We start from the raw sequence: 18,033 nt of genomic DNA, 5'->3' as shown, positions 1-18,033 counted from the left end.
CCAAATCTTTCTAATACATTAAATAAATATGTCCACTCGATTCTGTCAAATGCCCTTTTGGCATCTAAAGATATAACATTTATAATTTGTCTGATTCGAGTATTGTATAATATTTAATAGTCTACAAATATTAGACGAGAAATGATTTTGAATAAAGCCTGTTTGATCAGGGTTTATAAGCAGTGTGAGAATGCCCTCTAGCCTCCTTACTAATAGCTTGGAGAGTAATTTAGGATCGACATTGATGAGGCTGATCGGTCTGTACGATTCACACCTATCTGGTGATTTATTTTTCTTTCAAATTAACAAAATATTTGCCGGTCTGAGTTTTGAGGGCAATTGTTCATTCTTAAAACAGTCCTTTTAAGAATGAACAATGGTCCTGCAAGAAGATGACTTAGTTTTTTATAAAACTCTGGGCAGAAACCATCAGGCCCTGGTGCTTTTCCACCTTTAACCTCCTAAGACCTGAACTCCTCCACGGCATACATTTTTAATTTGTCTTTGATATTTGGGCATATTGGGGCCAGATGAATGTAAAAACAAAGAATTGCCAGATGTTTGTTTTTTTTTTTTAACCTTATTTTTGTTTTGAAGAAAAATAAGAGCTACATTTGAGGATATTTGTTTAAAATTTTGATAGAACAGTAGCAGTATAATGTCCTCGTAAGTGGATATTAGGCCCATGTAGAGCAAAATTCAGTATTTTGGTCTAAAGAACACAAAGTGTGATGTCCACATATGTGGACGCCAGGTCCTAGGAGGTTAAGGGAGTTAATAGCAAGTCGCACTTCCTCCTCTGTCATAGGGTTCTTTAACTTTTTCCTGTGACTTTCTGATAACGATACAACAGGCACGTTCTCTAGAAATTCCCACATCTTCCCATCTGTATTACTACACTCTGATGAGTACAAGTGCATATAGAACTGCTTCATAATTTGATTGATATCCGTTGTTTTATAATGCTTGACATGTTTATTATCAAACAGTGATGGTATGACGTTTGTATCTGTCCTGCCTTTTGCTATTTTTGCTAAGAGACGGCCAGGTTTGTTCCCAGATTCTTATAATTTATGCTTAGCAAAGAAAATTGCTGCCTTTGCTCTTTTAGTCAGTAATTGATTTAAAGCTGAGCGGGCTACTTCTAACTTCTTAAGTATAGTTTTGGACCTGGAGATTTTAAACTGCACTTCTAGTTTTTGTATTATGTGCACTAAATTGAGTTGTTCTTACATTGAAGCCTTTTTCTGCGCTGTGGTGTATGAGATAATACTACCCCTAAGATAGGCTTTTGCAGTTTCCCACAATAAAGATGGGCTTACATCTTCCGTTATATTAATGGTCATAAAAACATTCCACTCTTTAGTGATATACTCAATAAATAGGGGGTTACTCAATAAATAAGGATTTGTCCTCCATCGGCGGGAATATGGCTCAAAATAAGGTGGGTGAATATTTATACTTACTACTGAATGACCAGATAATGGAAAAGAACTTATTGAGCACTCTTCAATCCTATCCAACACCATCCTGGATGACAGGCGCAAATCTATTCTTGAGAAAATCTGATGGGGGCAAGAAAAAAAAGTGAAATCCCTATCTGTGGGGTGAGCTACTCGCCAGGAATCAAAAATTTCTAGATCAGAAGAAAACTCTATCAGTCTAATGCTTTTTGGCGACAAGTCACCCCCTGGTGGAGATTTATCAACCCTAGGATCAGGAACACAATTAAAGTCACCTCCCAAAACCAAATATGGGGAAGCTATGGCTGAAACATGGGTTAAGAGATTGGGGGAAAACAAAACATCTTCTGAATTTGGACCATAAACACATCCTATGGAGATAGATTCTCTAAATAAGAAACCGCATATAAGAATGTAGCGTCCTTCCTTATCTTTTATGACTTTTTCTATGGTTAGAGGCAGATTACGATGGATAAGGATGGCTACTCCTCTACTTTTTGTATTATAGGATGAGTAAAAAACTTGGCCAGCCCAACTTCTTTTTAGTTTTGAGTGTTCCAAATCATTTAAATGACTTTCTGAAAGTAAGGCAATTTGTGTTTTTTCTTTCTTCAAGAATGAAAGAGTTTTTGTTGTCGGGAATGCCTTTGTGATTCCCCTGATAAGCTAGAGAAAGTAGTGTCGTGTTCATTTTTTTAAAGAAGGAATTCAGAAGAAATATCTGTAGTTTTAAAAAAAATTGAATTTGCTTTGCAGTTGAAGTTACAAGTTACAGGACTGCACCTTGCAGTGAGTGCACCCATCTGTCCTCCTAGAAAGAAAAACCCTGAAATGGACATACAGTTTTTATACTGTGACAATGACAAACATTATTATGCCTATCGTCTCCCAACATGAATGTGGCAGTCTGCTACGAATCCTTCCCCGTTCAGTTCCTCTCACTCCCTCGACCTCCTATCTGCTCCTTTACTTTGAATCAGAAAGGCACAGACAAACACACACACACACACAAACAACAACAACAACAAAAAAAACACACCCTGCGTAGCCTTGACTATCTGCTATTATCCTTCTGCTGATTCTAAGGCCCAATTCAGGATACCTTGTTCTGACTTCCTGACCCAGAGACTGTTCTAACCATTACCATGTGTGTGTAAGCATACAGAGAAAAGAACCCTCAAGTGCTCAATGTTATCCTGCAAGATTCAGTACAGAGAATACCTGGACGAAGCTTTTGAACCTCAAACACGGAGCGCCAACTGGTTATGAGCACATTTGCATTGTAAATGGCCTGTATTTGTATAGCGCTTTACTAATCCCTAAGGACCCCAAAGCGCTTTACACATCCAGTCATCCACCCATTCACACACACATTCACACATTGTGTATATAATAAAATATTAAAACAGCTTTAGTTTATTAATTCATAAAGAATGTAATACTTTTTTGGGGTTTTTTTTTGTTATTTTGTTTTAATATGCATAGACTGATGTGACATCAGAGCTGCTTCAATGACTTTCAGCAAAGAATTTATCACTCATTGAATAAAACATGTTTTTGTCTGCAGCGGTCATTATGCTCGGTCTACAGGATCCAATAGTGGGCCCAGATACCGATGTTCAACGTTCAATAACGAACTTAGACCACAGAGGTAAGAGAACTGTAATGAGCTCCTTCAGATGTTTGTTTTCCCGGATAAATATGACCTGAAAAATCCTCAGGTTTTTATAAAGATTCATTTAAAAAAAAAGAAAAAAAAGATGAAACTTAAAAGATAGAAATATTATACTTGGTCATTTGCTGTTCTGAAGGTTGGTGGTTCGATTCCTGGCTCCCCCCTTAGTCTGCATGCCAAATATCCTTGGGCAAGACACTAACCCCAAGTTGGTCTCCAATGCATCCATCGGAGTATGAATGTTAGTTAGAAAGCACTCAGTTAACAAAGTGCTGGTGTGAATGGGTGAATGCACACGTTTTGGTATGGGCTTTGAGTGCTGAAGATAGAATAGAAAAGCGCTATATAAGAACCACTCCATGATGCTCATATCTGTGGGGAAAATATGTACTGAGTGGGTTCTTTAAAGAACAGAGCTGCTGTCTCTAATTTTCATGGCACTTTGTGTCTGATCTTTCAGAGTAAGCTGTTAATCAGTCTGAGAGGTCACAAAGAGACCCAGGGAAGAGCAGTTGGTTGCCACGGAAACCCATTCGATGAGGCTCTGCTCTTAAGATAATCTGAAGGCCACGTGAAGTTTGGAGGCCTGTAGTGATTGACTCTGCAGAAAACTGGCAACCTCTCTGCACTGGGCATCAGCTGACCCCAGTCTTTGATTTTACGTGGCCTAACACTTCACGGATGAGCTTCTGTTGTTAGATCTTTTCCACGTTATTAGAAACCCTCTAACAGCTGACTGACTGCATCCTATGACAGTACGAGACTGGAGTTCCCTGAGGTCCTGTGAGCGAGCCATTCTTTCACATATTTATTAACTGAGAACATCTTAATCGGAACAACCCCCCCTCAACAATTGGGACAAATCATTTGGCAAATTAGAAAGCAAAGGGGACCAAACATTGAGAAAGAGACCCTCATTTCCTCCTAAAATAGCAGCAGTTCTTTTGTCAAAGGAGCTTGCAAAGAAAAGCGTCTGGACTTCTTTAAGTTGCTTGAAGACGATGACGTGGATGACTGAGAACTTTCACAGACAGCAGTTCTTTTGTGAGGAATAACTTTAAATAATTCTCTTTACTGCAAAGTCACAGAGGGAGGTTTATCCTTAACCCAATTAATGAGAATACATTTCCTAGCTAGCAGAAATAATTTGTCACATAATTTGCGCTGCAAGTGATTTAATGTTACTTCTTTTGAGGGTAGGCCAAGAAGAAAATACCTAGGGTCCCTTTGATGCAGATTGTTAAAAATATTACTTAGTTCTTGAGATATGGAGCTCCAAAATCTTTTGATTAATTTACATTCCCAAAATGTAATGAAAAAAAGTGTCAGTTTCTATTTTGACATGTACTACAAAAATGGGAAATATGAGGTGCAATCTTATGCAAGACATTAGGAGCTATGTAAAGGCGATGTATGATTTGTATTGGGTTTCTCGCAAGCGGTTGCAAGTAAAAGTGGAACTACCCATGTTAATGGCTCCTTTCCACTCCTCTTCGGTATATTGATTATTAAGATCTCTCTCCTATTTATGAATAGCACTCAATGTGTTGCTACTGAGAGTATATAGGAGAGAATAAAAGGCTGAGATAAAATGAGTTCTGTCTTTTCGCTTAATAAGAAATGTCTCAATATCATCATATATAACTAGTTCTGAAGACTGTGGAATTTTAGAATGAACAAAGGTACGAACCTGGAGAAAGCCAAAAAAGTGGTCTCTAGGAATTAGAGATGGACCGATCCGATATTAAGTATCGGTATCTGACGTAAATTACTTGATCGGATATCAAGGAATAAAAAATGTAATCCGATCCATTAAATATCAAAAAAAGCACCTCACAAAACTTGCGACATGGCATAAGTCTGCTCATAACTGTAGCACGTCGGAGCAGTGTGAGTCAGGTGATAGAGCGGCTGTGTGTATTTGTAGCCTCGCTACCAATCTGGCATTTCATCTCTGAGGAAGTTATCCCAGAGAGAAGTAAAGAAAGTCTGTAAGTTCATCTCTGAATGTTTGTAAAGCATTCCCGCATTAAGCTTAACAACCGATGTATGGAGCGACTGCCTCTTCTCCCCCTCCCCCTCCTGCTGCTACTTCAATCGTGAAACTGATTAATGATCAGCTGATCGGCTTTTCTGTCGCGAGTCCGTCTCTCTTGCTTGTTTATCGCCCACTTCGCGCCAGAAACAGGAAACCAGCGACTGAACAACAGCAGCACGTTTAAGCTTGGTAAGATGTTGTTAGAATTTATTTAATATTACTTTCTACACCAGGATCTTTTTCTACGTAGCTGACGGCTGGTAACTGTGCAGGGGTGGATCTAGCAAAGTTTAGCCAAGGGGGCCCGATAGGGCATTAACAGGGAAAAGGGGGGCACAAAGACATACTTTTCTCTCTTATTCTGATTTAAAATGTCTAGCTTTTAATAAAAATTATCCGAATCTTACACCCAAAGTTTTAATCTGATGTAAAATGTATAGAAGTCCATTACTGTATATAGTAATTATATAGTCAAATATACCCTAGTAAGCTATAGTACTTTTTCCTTTGGGAAGGAACCATCTGTGCAGTCTGCAGTTCTGTTGAAGAAAGATGTTGAATCTATTTAATTATTCTTGAAAAATAATTGATTTCTGTGCATTTTTTTTTCACACTGCATCAAATTAAAGTTGATTACGCCGATTAAGCATAATGAGGTGGAGGGTTTCCTATTTTTCTTTCTCTGAGTTTTAGAACCAGATTGGTTAGGTTGCTTACTCTTTAAAATACCAGAATAGGGATGACGGAGTAGGTTTAAGTTTATTAGCTTGATCAGTATTGCTGAACTATGAAATATTTTGGGTGCAGTGTATTTTTTGCATACAGGTGTAACAGAATAGCTTTAGTGCTGCTCGCCTGCTAACCGGTACTAAACGGAGAGAGCATATAACCCCAATTTTAGCCTCTTTACACTGGCTCCCTGTCCCCTACAGGATCCAATTTAAACTTTTACTTTTTGTTTTTAAGTCACTCAACGCCCGAGCCCCCCCCTACTTGTCTGAGCTCCTCTCTGCCTATGCTCCAGGAAAACCCACGAGATCTAGTTCAAAACTATTGTTGTCCATTCCACGGACTAACCTCAAATCTCGTGGTGATAGATCCTTCTCTGTGGCAGGTCCCAGACTTTGGAATAGTCTCCCCTTTAATATTAGATCTGCTCAAACTCTTGAGCAATTTAAATCTTTACTAAAGACACACTTTTACGCTCTGGCTTTTAACACATTATGACCCAAGCATTTTGGATTTATCTGAATTAGTTAGTATTGTTTCAATTCTTCTATTCTATTGTTTCTATTGTTATTATTGTACTGAATTAGTTAGTATTGTTTCAATTCTTCTATTCTATTGTTTCTATTGTTATTATTGTATTACACTGTAGTTTTTAATTTTATTGTTATTGTTAAGCACTTTGTGCAGCATCGGCTGTTGGAAATGTGCTATATAAATAAATCTGACCTTGACCTTGACCTTGACCTTTTGTTAAAACTTGAGTATACAAACTTACAAAAAAGCAGCAAGATATTAAAAAAAGCAGTTTTATTGATTATAAAACACACTATATCAGATTCATTTCGGTATCGGCACATATCCAAATTTACGATATCGGTATCGGTATTGGACATAAAAAAGTGGTATCGTGCCATCTCTACTAGGAATATTAAAATTTGACTGCAATTGCTCAAAGTTCATCAGTGTGTTGTTTTGATACAAATCGCCAATTACCCTTAATCCATTTTTATGCCACTTATCAAACATACTGCGAGACATTCCTGGAACGAAGTCTTTGTTTCTCAGTAAAGGAGTCAAGAATGAAGTGCAATCTTCTCTACCCAACCTTCTACGCATTTCCCTCCAGACCCTTATTGTATTATAAATGATTGGGTTATTCTTAATCCCCATTTGTAATATTGTTTTTTTGTCACAGACAGCTAAACTCCAAAGGGAATAAGGTAAAGTGGACAAAGAGTCTAGGTGAGAGTGAGAATTTAGAAAAGCATGTAGCCACTCCCATAAGACACCGCTATGACATGCCCAATTATAAAAAATTAAATTTGGTAAGCCTAAGCATCCCCTATCTATAGGCAGTTGTAAAGTTCCAATCCTTAATCTAGGTTTCTTGCCACGCCAGATAAATTTTGAAAAGGCTTTTTTTATATCTCAAGAAACTTTCTGGGTGATCAGTAAAGGCAGCATTTGTAGGGGATATAATAAACGCGGGAGAATACTCATTTTGATTAAATTCACGCGCCCCATAAGAGAAAGCGGCAATTTTTGCCATCTATCTAAATCTCTTTAAATTTTTATTATAACGGGTGATAAGTTCAGTTTCCATAAATCTTTAAGAACTGGTGGAATGTTTAGCCCAAGGTATGTAAAGCCGCTGGGGGACAATTAAAAGGGGTTAGAAATATCTGGCAAAGAGTTAATCTGATCACCCAGCGGCATGACCTCTGATTTCCCAAAATTAATTCTGTAACCAGAGAAAGAGCTGAACTCATGTATAGTGGACATAATTGCTGGTATTGATTGTTCTGGTTTTGATAAGAACAGCAAAATATCGTCAGCATACAATGCTATCTTATGATTTGTTCCACCCACTGTTATACCATGCACATCTTGGTGCTGGCGAATGGCCTCAGCTAGAGGTTCAAGTACTAATGCAAAGAGGAGAGGGGACAGCCTTGCCTCGTACCTCTTTGCAGTGGAAACGCTGATGATTGTACATGATTGTCCAAGCTTCTGGAAGTTTGTAGATAGTTTTAATCCATGCAATAAAACCCTCACCTAAGCCAAATCTTTCTAATACATTAAATAAATATGTCCACTCGATTCTGTCAAATGCCCTTTTGGCATCTAAAGATATAACATTTATAATTTGTCTGATTCGAGTATTGTATAATATTTAATAGTCTACAAATATTAGACGAGAAATGATTTTGAATAAAGCCTGTTTGATCAGGGTTTATAAGCAGTGTGAGAATGCCCTCTAGCCTCCTTACTAATAGCTTGGAGAGTAATTTAGGATCGACATTGATGAGGCTGATCGGTCTGTACGATTCACACCTATCTGGTGATTTATTTTTCTTTCAAATTAACAAAATATTTGCCGGTCTGAGTTTTGAGGGCAATTGTTCATTCTTAAAACAGTCCTTTTAAGAATGAACAATGGTCCTGCAAGAAGATGACTTAGTTTTTTATAAAACTCTGGGCAGAAACCATCAGGCCCTGGTGCTTTTCCACCTTTAACCTCCTAAGACCTGAACTCCTCCACGGCATACATTTTTAATTTGTCTTTGATATTTGGGCATATTGGGGCCAGATGAATGTAAAAACAAAGAATTGCCAGATGTTTGTTTTTTTTTTTTAACCTTATTTTTGTTTTGAAGAAAAATAAGAGCTACATTTGAGGATATTTGTTTAAAATTTTGATAGAACAGTAGCAGTATAATGTCCTCGTAAGTGGATATTAGGCCCATGTAGAGCAAAATTCAGTATTTTGGTCTAAAGAACACAAAGTGTGATGTCCACATATGTGGACGCCAGGTCCTAGGAGGTTAAGGGAGTTAATAGCAAGTCGCACTTCCTCCTCTGTCATAGGGTTCTTTAACTTTTTCCTGTGACTTTCTGATAACGATACAACAGGCACGTTCTCTAGAAATTCCCACATCTTCCCATCTGTATTACTACACTCTGATGAGTACAAGTGCATATAGAACTGCTTCATAATTTGATTGATATCCGTTGTTTTATAATGCTTGACATGTTTATTATCAAACAGTGATGGTATGACGTTTGTATCTGTCCTGCCTTTTGCTATTTTTGCTAAGAGACGGCCAGGTTTGTTCCCAGATTCTTATAATTTATGCTTAGCAAAGAAAATTGCTGCCTTTGCTCTTTTAGTCAGTAATTGATTTAAAGCTGAGCGGGCTACTTCTTAAGTATAGTTTTGGACCTGGAGATTTTAAACTGCACTTCTAGTTTTTGTATTATGTGCACTAAATTGAGTTGTTCTTACATTGAAGCCTTTTTCTGCGCTGTGGTGTATGAGATAATACTACCCCTAAGATAGGCTTTTGCAGTTTCCCACAATAAAGATGGGCTTACATCTTCCGTTATATTAATGGTCATAAAAACATTCCACTCTTTAGTGATATACTCAATAAATAGGGGGTTACTCAATAAATAAGGATTTGTCCTCCATCGGTGGGAATATGGCTCAAAATAAGGTGGGTGAATATTTATACTTACTACTGAATGACCAGATAATGGAAAAGAACTTATTGAGCACTCTTCCATCCTATCCAACACCATCCTGGATGACAGGCGCAAATCTATTCTTGAGAAAATCTGATGGGGGCAAGAAAAAAAAGTGAAATCCCTATCTGTGGGGTGAGCTACTCGCCAGGAATCAAAAATTTCTAGATCAGAAGAAAACTCTATCAGTCTAATGCTTTTTGGCGACAAGTCACCCCCTGGTGGAGATTTATCAACCCTAGGATCAGGAACACAATTAAAGTCACCTCCCAAAACCAAATATGGGGAAGCTATGGCTGAAACATGGGTTAAGAGATTGGGGGAAAACAAGACATCTTCTGAATTTGGACCATAAACACATCCTATGGAGATAGATTCTCTAAATAAGAAACCACATATAAGAATGTAGCGTCCTTCCTTATCTTTTATGACTTTTTCTATGGTTAGAGGCAGATTACGATGGATAAGGATGGCTACTCCTCTACTTTTTGTATTATAGGATGAGTAAAAAACTTGGCCAGCCCAACTTCTTTTTAGTTTTGAGTGTTCCAAATCATTTAAATGACTTTCTGAAAGTAAGGCAATTTGTGTTTTTTCTTTCTTCAAGAATGAAAGAGTTTTTGTTGTCGGGAATGCCTTTGTGATTCCCCTGATAAGCTAGAGAAAGTAGTGTCGTGTTCATTTTTTTAAAGAAGGAATTCAGAAGAAATATCTGTAGTTTTAAAAAAAATTGAATTTGCTTTGCAGTTGAAGTTACAAGTTACAGGACTGCACCTTGCAGTGAGTGCACCCATCTGTCCTCCTAGAAAGAAAAACCCTGAAATGGACATACAGTTTTTATACTGTGACAATGACAAACATTATTATGCCTATCGTCTCCCAACATGAATGTGGCAGTCTGCTACGAATCCTTCCCCGTTCAGTTCCTCTCACTCCCTCGACCTCCTATCTGCTCCTTTACTTTGAATCAGAAAGGCACAGACAAACACACACACACACACAAACAACAACAACAACAAAAAACACACCCTGCGTAGCCTTGACTATCTGCTATTATCCTTCTGCTGATTCTAAGGCCCAATTCAGGATACCTTGTTCTGACTTCCTGACCCAGAGACTGTTCTAACCATTACCATGTGTGTGTAAGCATACAGAGAAAAGAACCCTCAAGTGCTCAATGTTATCCTGCAAGATTCAGTACAGAGAATACCTGGACGAAGCTTTTGAACCTCAAACACGGAGCGCCAACTGGTTATGAGCACATTTGCATTGTAAATGGCCTGTATTTGTATAGCGCTTTACTAATCCCTAAGGACCCCAAAGCGCTTTACACATCCAGTCATCCACCCATTCACACACACATTCACACATTGTGTATATAATAAAATATTAAAACAGCTTTAGTTTATTAATTCATAAAGAATGTAATACTTTTTTGGGGTTTTTTTTTGTTATTTTGTTTTAATATGCATAGACTGATGTGACATCAGAGCTGCTTCAATGACTTTCAGCAAAGAATTTATCACTCATTGAATAAAACATGTTTTTGTCTGCAGCAGTCAGCATGCTCGGTCTACAGGATCCAATAGTGGGCCCAGATACCGATGTTCAACGTTCAATAAGGAACTTAGACCACAGAGGTAAGAGAACTGTAATGAGCTCCTTCAGATGTTTGTTTTCCCGGATAAATATGACCTGAAAAATCCTCAGGTTTTTATAAAGATTCATTAAAAAAAAAAGAAAAAAAAAGATGAAACTTAAAAGATAGAAATATTATACTTGGTCATTTGCTGTTCTGAAGGTTGGTGGTTCGATTCCTGGCTCCCCCCTTAGTCTGCATGCCAAATATCCTTGGGCAAGACACTAACCCCAAGTTGGTCTCCAATGCATCCATCGGAGTATGAATGTTAGTTAGAAAGCACTCAGTTAACAAAGTGCTGGTGTGAATGGGTGAATGCACAAGTTTTGGTATGGGCTTTGAGTGCTGAAGATAGAATAGAAAAGCGCTATATAAGAACCAGTCCATGATGCTCATATCTGTTGGGAAAATATGTACTGAGTGGGTTCTTTCTTAACAAGAAAATCATTATAAGCGCCTAGTCTACTAAAAGCTCCAAAATAAAACAACCACTTTAATCAATTAAGTTTAAGCATATAAGAGAAACAACTCCTGTGTGTTAACACTAACTTCATTTTAACCTCACATTTCCTATGTTATAACCTGTTTTTGGTATAGCCTTTTTATTTCATTTTGCCATTTTAATGTAAAAATACCTTCTAATTCTAGTTTATCAGACGTAACCAAAATACATGCTTTCCTTCCTTTGGTCCTTCTTTAAGTTCAGTTAAAAGCTAAATGAATTTGAGGCCTTTTGCCTGGAATCAATACTTTCATGTGTATTTCTGGACTCTGTGTCTGTAAGCGTGTGCAATCCTTTAATAACTCACATCATCCTCACAGTAGATTGGTTAATCATAGCGCTAGCCAAAGGCGCGTGACCCTCAAGAGACGAATTGAGCCACAACTCCTTTAAAGGCACAAAATGCAATATGTATAAAAATCATTTCTACTTATAAGCTCTCCCCTTTATCCTAAAAATAAATCTATGTAATATCTGTATGTGTAAGCCTATATTATAACCACTTCTTCTAGAAATCCAAAAAAGAAATCAAACCTGTTCTACTCCTTCAACCCTCACTAATTTTCCCCAAAGCATATCTTTTTGTCAACGTGTCCCACAATTTCCCTCTAAGATTTGTATACAGCTTTAAAACACTGGCATCGTATCTACTAAACAGGATTCAGTTCACTTTAATCCTTTAACCTTAATATAAAATAACAGTTTCAGTTTTACCATATCCAAATGACCAAAAAACCCAAAAGTCATAAAATGATCCTAAATTATTAAACAATTAAATTAATAAACCCTAAATTCCCCCTTTATTTTGACACATGAAATGTGTGAAAATACTATACAAAACTAAAAATGCTCCGTTTCCCCACTCATGATCCAATCTATGTCATAAAAATAAACTTTTTTTTTTTTTTTGCCTGTCCCGTTTGGCTCTTTTGCCATCAGAATTGTTGTCTAAAGGCAAAGAAAGATGCCCAACGGATTTACTTTACCAAATTGACCATCCCAGCCTTGCCGTAATGGTCCATTTGATTCACCTTTTATTGTTTATTTTATTTTCACTTACTGAATACGGGACAGACTTGACTGGGGGAAAGAAGGGGAGAAAGAAAGAGGGAAAGAGAAACAGCTGAGAAGAGGGACAGGGGAGAAGGGCAAAAGACAAAAACCAACAGAACAGGCAGAGAAAAAAAAAAAAAAAGGAGAAAAATGCATATATCGATCACCTGGATCACCTGCTGAGAAAGGAAAAAGAAAACAAGCAGAAGAGAACAAGAGTAATAGAATATACAAACAGCCCCGTCCTCCAGGGCATGAAGCAGGTATGGAGGAGATCAAAACTCCATACATCCTTAGGCCCCCAGAACACAAGAGACCAAGGAAGACTAACAGAGGGGCAGCCGCACCACTGTCCCAGAAAGAGCTGAGGAGAGTCCCAGATGAGGGCTTACTCAGCAGCCGCGGAGCAGAAGCCAGGGGGAGTTGCAGTGACGCGCCCGTGAGCTCCGCCGGCAGCCAGCCGTGCCTGAGTGACCGAGCCCCAGGCCGAGAGGCCGGGGGCACCCCACCTCCGAAGTGGCCCGAGCGAGCCCCAGGCTCCAGGCCCTAATAAGCGGCCGCCAAGGAGTGAGCCGGTGTGTACCTGGACGCCCATCCCCGGACACAAAGAACCACCAACGCACCGATGTCTGAGGGAGTCCGCCACTGGCAGGGGAAGTGGTGGTGGGTGGAGATAGGCCTCCAAACCTTGGAGGGCCTGAGATGTCCCCAGAGAGGTGGCGCCTGACACCCAACCTGACATATAGACACAGACATACAGGCACACACATATACAAACATCCATTCCCACCCTCATGCTCTCATATGCACTTACTCCACACTCAACCAACGTGGAGACAGACATAAAGAGACGCTGTACACACGATCACACTCCCCAAGCGTACTCTACAAACCGGGTCTAGGTACCCTTGCCCCTGGAGGGGGGAACTGCACCCAGACCCAGGTGGTGTTACCCTTTTCCCTGCGGTGGGGGGAGGCAGACCGCCCTGACTCCGCAGCAGCAGGGAGGCCCCACACTCCAGACCGCAGTCGGACGGCCAATTCCTCCTCCTAGCCCCCCCGCTCCAGCAGGCCGCAGAGAATGGGGGTGAGAGAAGACTCCAAACCTCCCTCCACCCGCTCATTGTAGTGTTGATGCATGTTTGTTCTAAGGTGCATTTAAAACCCAGGAGGGCATGGAGCTACCTGCCAGAGAGCAGCAGGTAAGCGCATGGTCCCTCCTGCTAGCCCTCAATGTCTACATGTATTTAAAATTGAGAGGTGGGCAACGACGCCAGGGGTGAGGTGTACACCCTGATGGTACTTTGGATTCCGTGTATCGTGCCCACCCCCAAGATCCTATATGTATGTCTAATGAGAGTGTGAGTAATGTGAATGTCTAAGTTGTGGGATAAAATTGAGGCAGAGGCAGCCAGAAGGGGACGGGGGGGGGGGGGGGGGGTAGCCTCCTCTGCACCCTGGTGACATACCCCTACTCCAAGGTCCTGCATGTTGCATGTGTGGGTGGTTGTGGTGGAGCGGGAAGAGGGAGGCAGCTGGAGATGGGGAGGGAAGGAAGGGAGGGGCAAGTGACCCCTCCCTGGGGCCAGCTCCCGCGCTGACCCCAGTCGGCACCCCCATACTCCGCGACCCGCCAGGGAAAGGGGGCCCAGGCCCATCCAGACCGGGGCCCAGTGCAGCAGCGCCTCCCGGCCCCACAGGGCCCGGGACAGTCCACCCAACCCCACCACAGAGAAAACTGCACCCACCCCACCATCCATTCATCTTCCAGACTACATGAGACAATAGACGCCCAGGCTGAGATCTTCCTCCACCTCTCCTGTATCTCCCCCTCCTGCAGAGAGTTCCTGAGGAGAGGAAAGCTCCTGCAAGATGTGACAATCTCCCCCACCAGTTGAAGAGCCCCCAGGCGGCTCGATGCACCGGCGGCACCCCGCGCCAGGGATGGGCCCCCATGCACCCACCTGCCCACAACCCCGGCAACACACAAACCAGGACCCAAGCCCCCAAGGCCCGGCCAGGGCCCCAGCCCAGAGACGGAGCGCCCCCAGAACCTCACGCCCATCCCGGACCCACCCAGGGGCAGCCAGGCTACCAGATCAGTAACCCACGTCCGTCAGCACAGACCCTCCCCTAGCCCCGCTGCACGCAGCCGCGAGGAAACAGTCACCTGAGAGCCAACAGAGCCCCTAACCGGACATGACCGCTACCCCGGGTTGAGCCCCCCAAGGAAGATGCCTCCGGGGAACCCCCCGACACCCTAAGCCTGTCCCTACCCCCACACCAATCACAACAGTGAAGGCGGGACCAAACTATGACCCCCCCACCCCCACTAGGTGATGGAGCTGATCAAAGGAGCCCAGAGCAATTGATCTAATGTGGTGGCAGAGGCTGTATCAAGACTAATGTAATCTAATAGATAATTTCTATATTGGTTAGAATTAAGATTATTTTTATTTTTCCAGTTCATGAGGACTGTTTTCTTGGCTATGCATAGGGCAGTGAAAACCATATGGGCGATTTTCTTTTCTGAAGTGACATTATCTAAGCTGCCCAACAAACACACTAAGGGGGAAGTTGGAATGTTACATTTCAGACACTTCGATAAGTCTTCACATATCTCGCGCCAAAACTTCTGAACTGGTGGACAGAACCAAAGAGCGTGGATATAATTGTCCGGTGAATTGGTTTGGCAGTGTGAGCAGTTATTGCTAGACGTAAAGCCCATCTTGAACATCCGATGACCTGTATAGTGCACTCTATGTAATATTTTGTATTGAATTAATTGAAGACTGGGATTTCTAATTAGATGAAAGGTTTTTAAGCAAATCTGAGACCAGAAGTTTAGGTCTAAGTTAACTGATAAATCCGCTTCCCATTTTGCAATAGGAAGTGATATTGATTCATCTGTTTTAGAAAGCATTCTGTATATTTTGGATAGTAATTTGGGGGTTTTAAGAGTAAGAAATTGAACCACACTTGGTGGTGTTTGTAGTTCAACTTGACCTGGTTTAAATTTCTTTTTTACTATGGATTTAATTTGTTGATATTCTAAAAATCTTTTCTTGTTGATCCCATATTGTGTAACTAGTCCGTCAAATGAAAGCAATTCTGTTCCTTCTAGTAAATGTTCTAAATATTTAATTCCTTTACCACTCCAATCTGAAAAGTTTATCATATTATTGTTTTGTAATATGTCAGGGTTGTTCCAGATAGGTGTACGTTTGCATGGGATTAATGAAGATGCCGTTAATTTTAGAAACTCCCACCATGCTGTCAGAGAAGAGCTGATGTTGATGCTTTTAAAGCATTCATGTCGTTGGATGTTTGAGCTGATAAATGGTAGGTCTGAGATCTCTAGATTATTGCAAAGTGCTTGTTCTACATCTAGCCAAGGTTCATCTAAGAGGGTATGTTTTAGCCATCCTGAGATAAACTGAAGCCTGTTGGCTAAGAAGTAGTGCTGAAAGTTAGGCAGTTCTAGTCCTCCTTTATTCTTGGTCTTTTGTAGTGTTTTTAAGCTAATACATGGGTTTTTTTTTTCCAAAGGAATTTGGACATACATGAATCTAGAGATCTGAACCAATCTTGTGGCGGTTTAGTTGGGATCATTGAGAATAAATAATTTATTTTTGGTAAGACCATCATTTTTATAGCGGCAACCCTTCCCATGAGTGATATAGGTAGACATTTCCATCTAGCCAGATCATTTTCTACCTTCTTTAAAAGTGGGATATGGTTTAATTTAGTTAGATCTGCAAGCTTGGGAGAAACATTAATACCTAAATATTTTATATTTCCCGATTGCAGTGGTGTAGAAGAGGAATTATGGAGGGAGCAATTAATCGGTAGGACTGTAGATTTTGACCAGTTAATTGAGTAATCTGATATTCTTGCAAAAGAGTTTATCAATTCAATCACCCCAGAGATATTGGTTTGTGAATTTTGGAGAAAGAGTAACGCATCATCCGCATAAAGGCTGATTTTATGTTCCACGTTCTTGCATTTTATGCCCTTAATTACTGAATTCTGTCTAATTGCTGCTGCTAGGCATCCCTGCCTGGTGCCCCTCAAGAGACAGAAGCTGGAGGATGTCTGGTCATTTGTTCTGACACAAGCTGTTGGGGAATTATATAATATTTTAACCAGTTTATGAAAGAGGATCCAAAACCAAATTTGTGTAAAGTTGCAAATAGAAATTTCCAGTTAACTCTGTCAAATGCTTTTTCTGCATCTAAAGAAAATATTGTAGTTTCAAGGTTTTTACTGTATGAGTAGTCTATCAAATTAAGTAATCTACGTGTATTTGTTGATGAGAGCCTACCTTTTATGAAACCAGTTTGGTCAGGATGAATTAAGAGGGGGGTTATTTTCTCCAGTCTCTTTGAGAGAGCTTTGCAGATTATTTTAAGGTCTACATTTATAAGGGATATTGGACGATAGCTTGAGGGATATACAGGGTCTTTGCCTGGTTTTAGCAGGAGATTAATGTTTGCAGAATTCATATTTGATGGAAGTCTGCCCTTTTCTTTAATTTCCAACAACGTTCTGTAGAAAACTGGTGCTAGAATCGACCAGAATTCTTTGTAGAATTCTGCAGGAAAGCCGTCTGGACCTGGAGCCTTATTATTGGGCATACTTATCAGGGTTTCCTGGAGTTCACCTGATGTCAGTGGTGAATCCAGTGCCATTGCTTGAGTGTCCAATAATTTTGGAAGAGTTATGTTGTCCAAAAACTGATCAATTTCTTTTTTAGATGGGTTTATTTGTGGTGAATACAACGTTTTATAGAAATCCCTGAAAATGTTGTTTATTTGTATCGGTTCATATATTGTGTTCCCAGATGAATCTTGAACAGCACATATAGTTGTTTTTTCTTTATTTATTTTTAGCTGGTTTGCTAGAAATTGACCGGATTTATTACCATGTTCATAATTTTGTAGGCGTAGTCTTTGTACTAAGATTTTTTTTTTTTTTTTTATCAATTATCTCATTTAATTCTAGTTTTGTTTTGAGTATTTTGTTCAATGTTTCCTGATCTTGGTTGGACGCGTAGGCTTCTTCTAGTGATTTGATGTTTTTTTCTAATTCCTGAATATTTTTGTTTTCTTTTTTCTTTTTATGTGATGAGAAAGAAATTATTTTACCTCTCATCACAGCTTTCCCTGCTTCCCATAGAACAGAAGCTGATGTTTCGGGAGTGTCATTATAGTCTAAATATGAAGTCCACTCTTTTTTAAAAATATTTAATAAAGTCTTCATCTTTAAGCAGTGATGTATTAAATCTCCAGTTTTTACTTGGCGTAGTATTATTCTTGTGCATTAGTGTTAAAGATACAGGAGCATGATCACTGAGAGCTATAGGGTGAATCTCAGTGTCTGAAATGCCACTCAGCAGTGAGCTGCAGA

At 40.0% G+C, this 18,033-nt stretch overlaps 1 protein-coding gene across 1 annotated transcript in view; it reads left to right on the top strand.

Annotated features, from left to right (window-relative positions):
- Positions 1-18,033, top strand: part of LOC146557348 (NACHT, LRR and PYD domains-containing protein 3-like) — a 193,094-nt gene that overhangs the window by 99,645 nt on the left and 75,416 nt on the right. The window contains exons 9-10 of the mRNA XM_085248399.1: positions 3,031-3,114; positions 10,987-11,070. Of these exons, the coding sequence (XP_085104525.1) occupies positions 3,031-3,114; positions 10,987-11,070 (168 nt within the window). The remainder of the gene's footprint in view (positions 1-3,030; positions 3,115-10,986; positions 11,071-18,033) is intronic.

The sequence above is a fragment of the Mchenga conophoros genome, linkage group LG16 (assembly GCF_057382185.1).
Source record: "Mchenga conophoros isolate Kocher_MC1m ecotype Shallow Benthic linkage group LG16, M_conophoros_male_GT1.1, whole genome shotgun sequence".
In the NCBI taxonomy this organism is placed as follows: domain Eukaryota; kingdom Metazoa; phylum Chordata; class Actinopteri; order Cichliformes; family Cichlidae; genus Mchenga; species Mchenga conophoros.
This window is presented reverse-complemented; position numbering and strand designations above follow the sequence as displayed.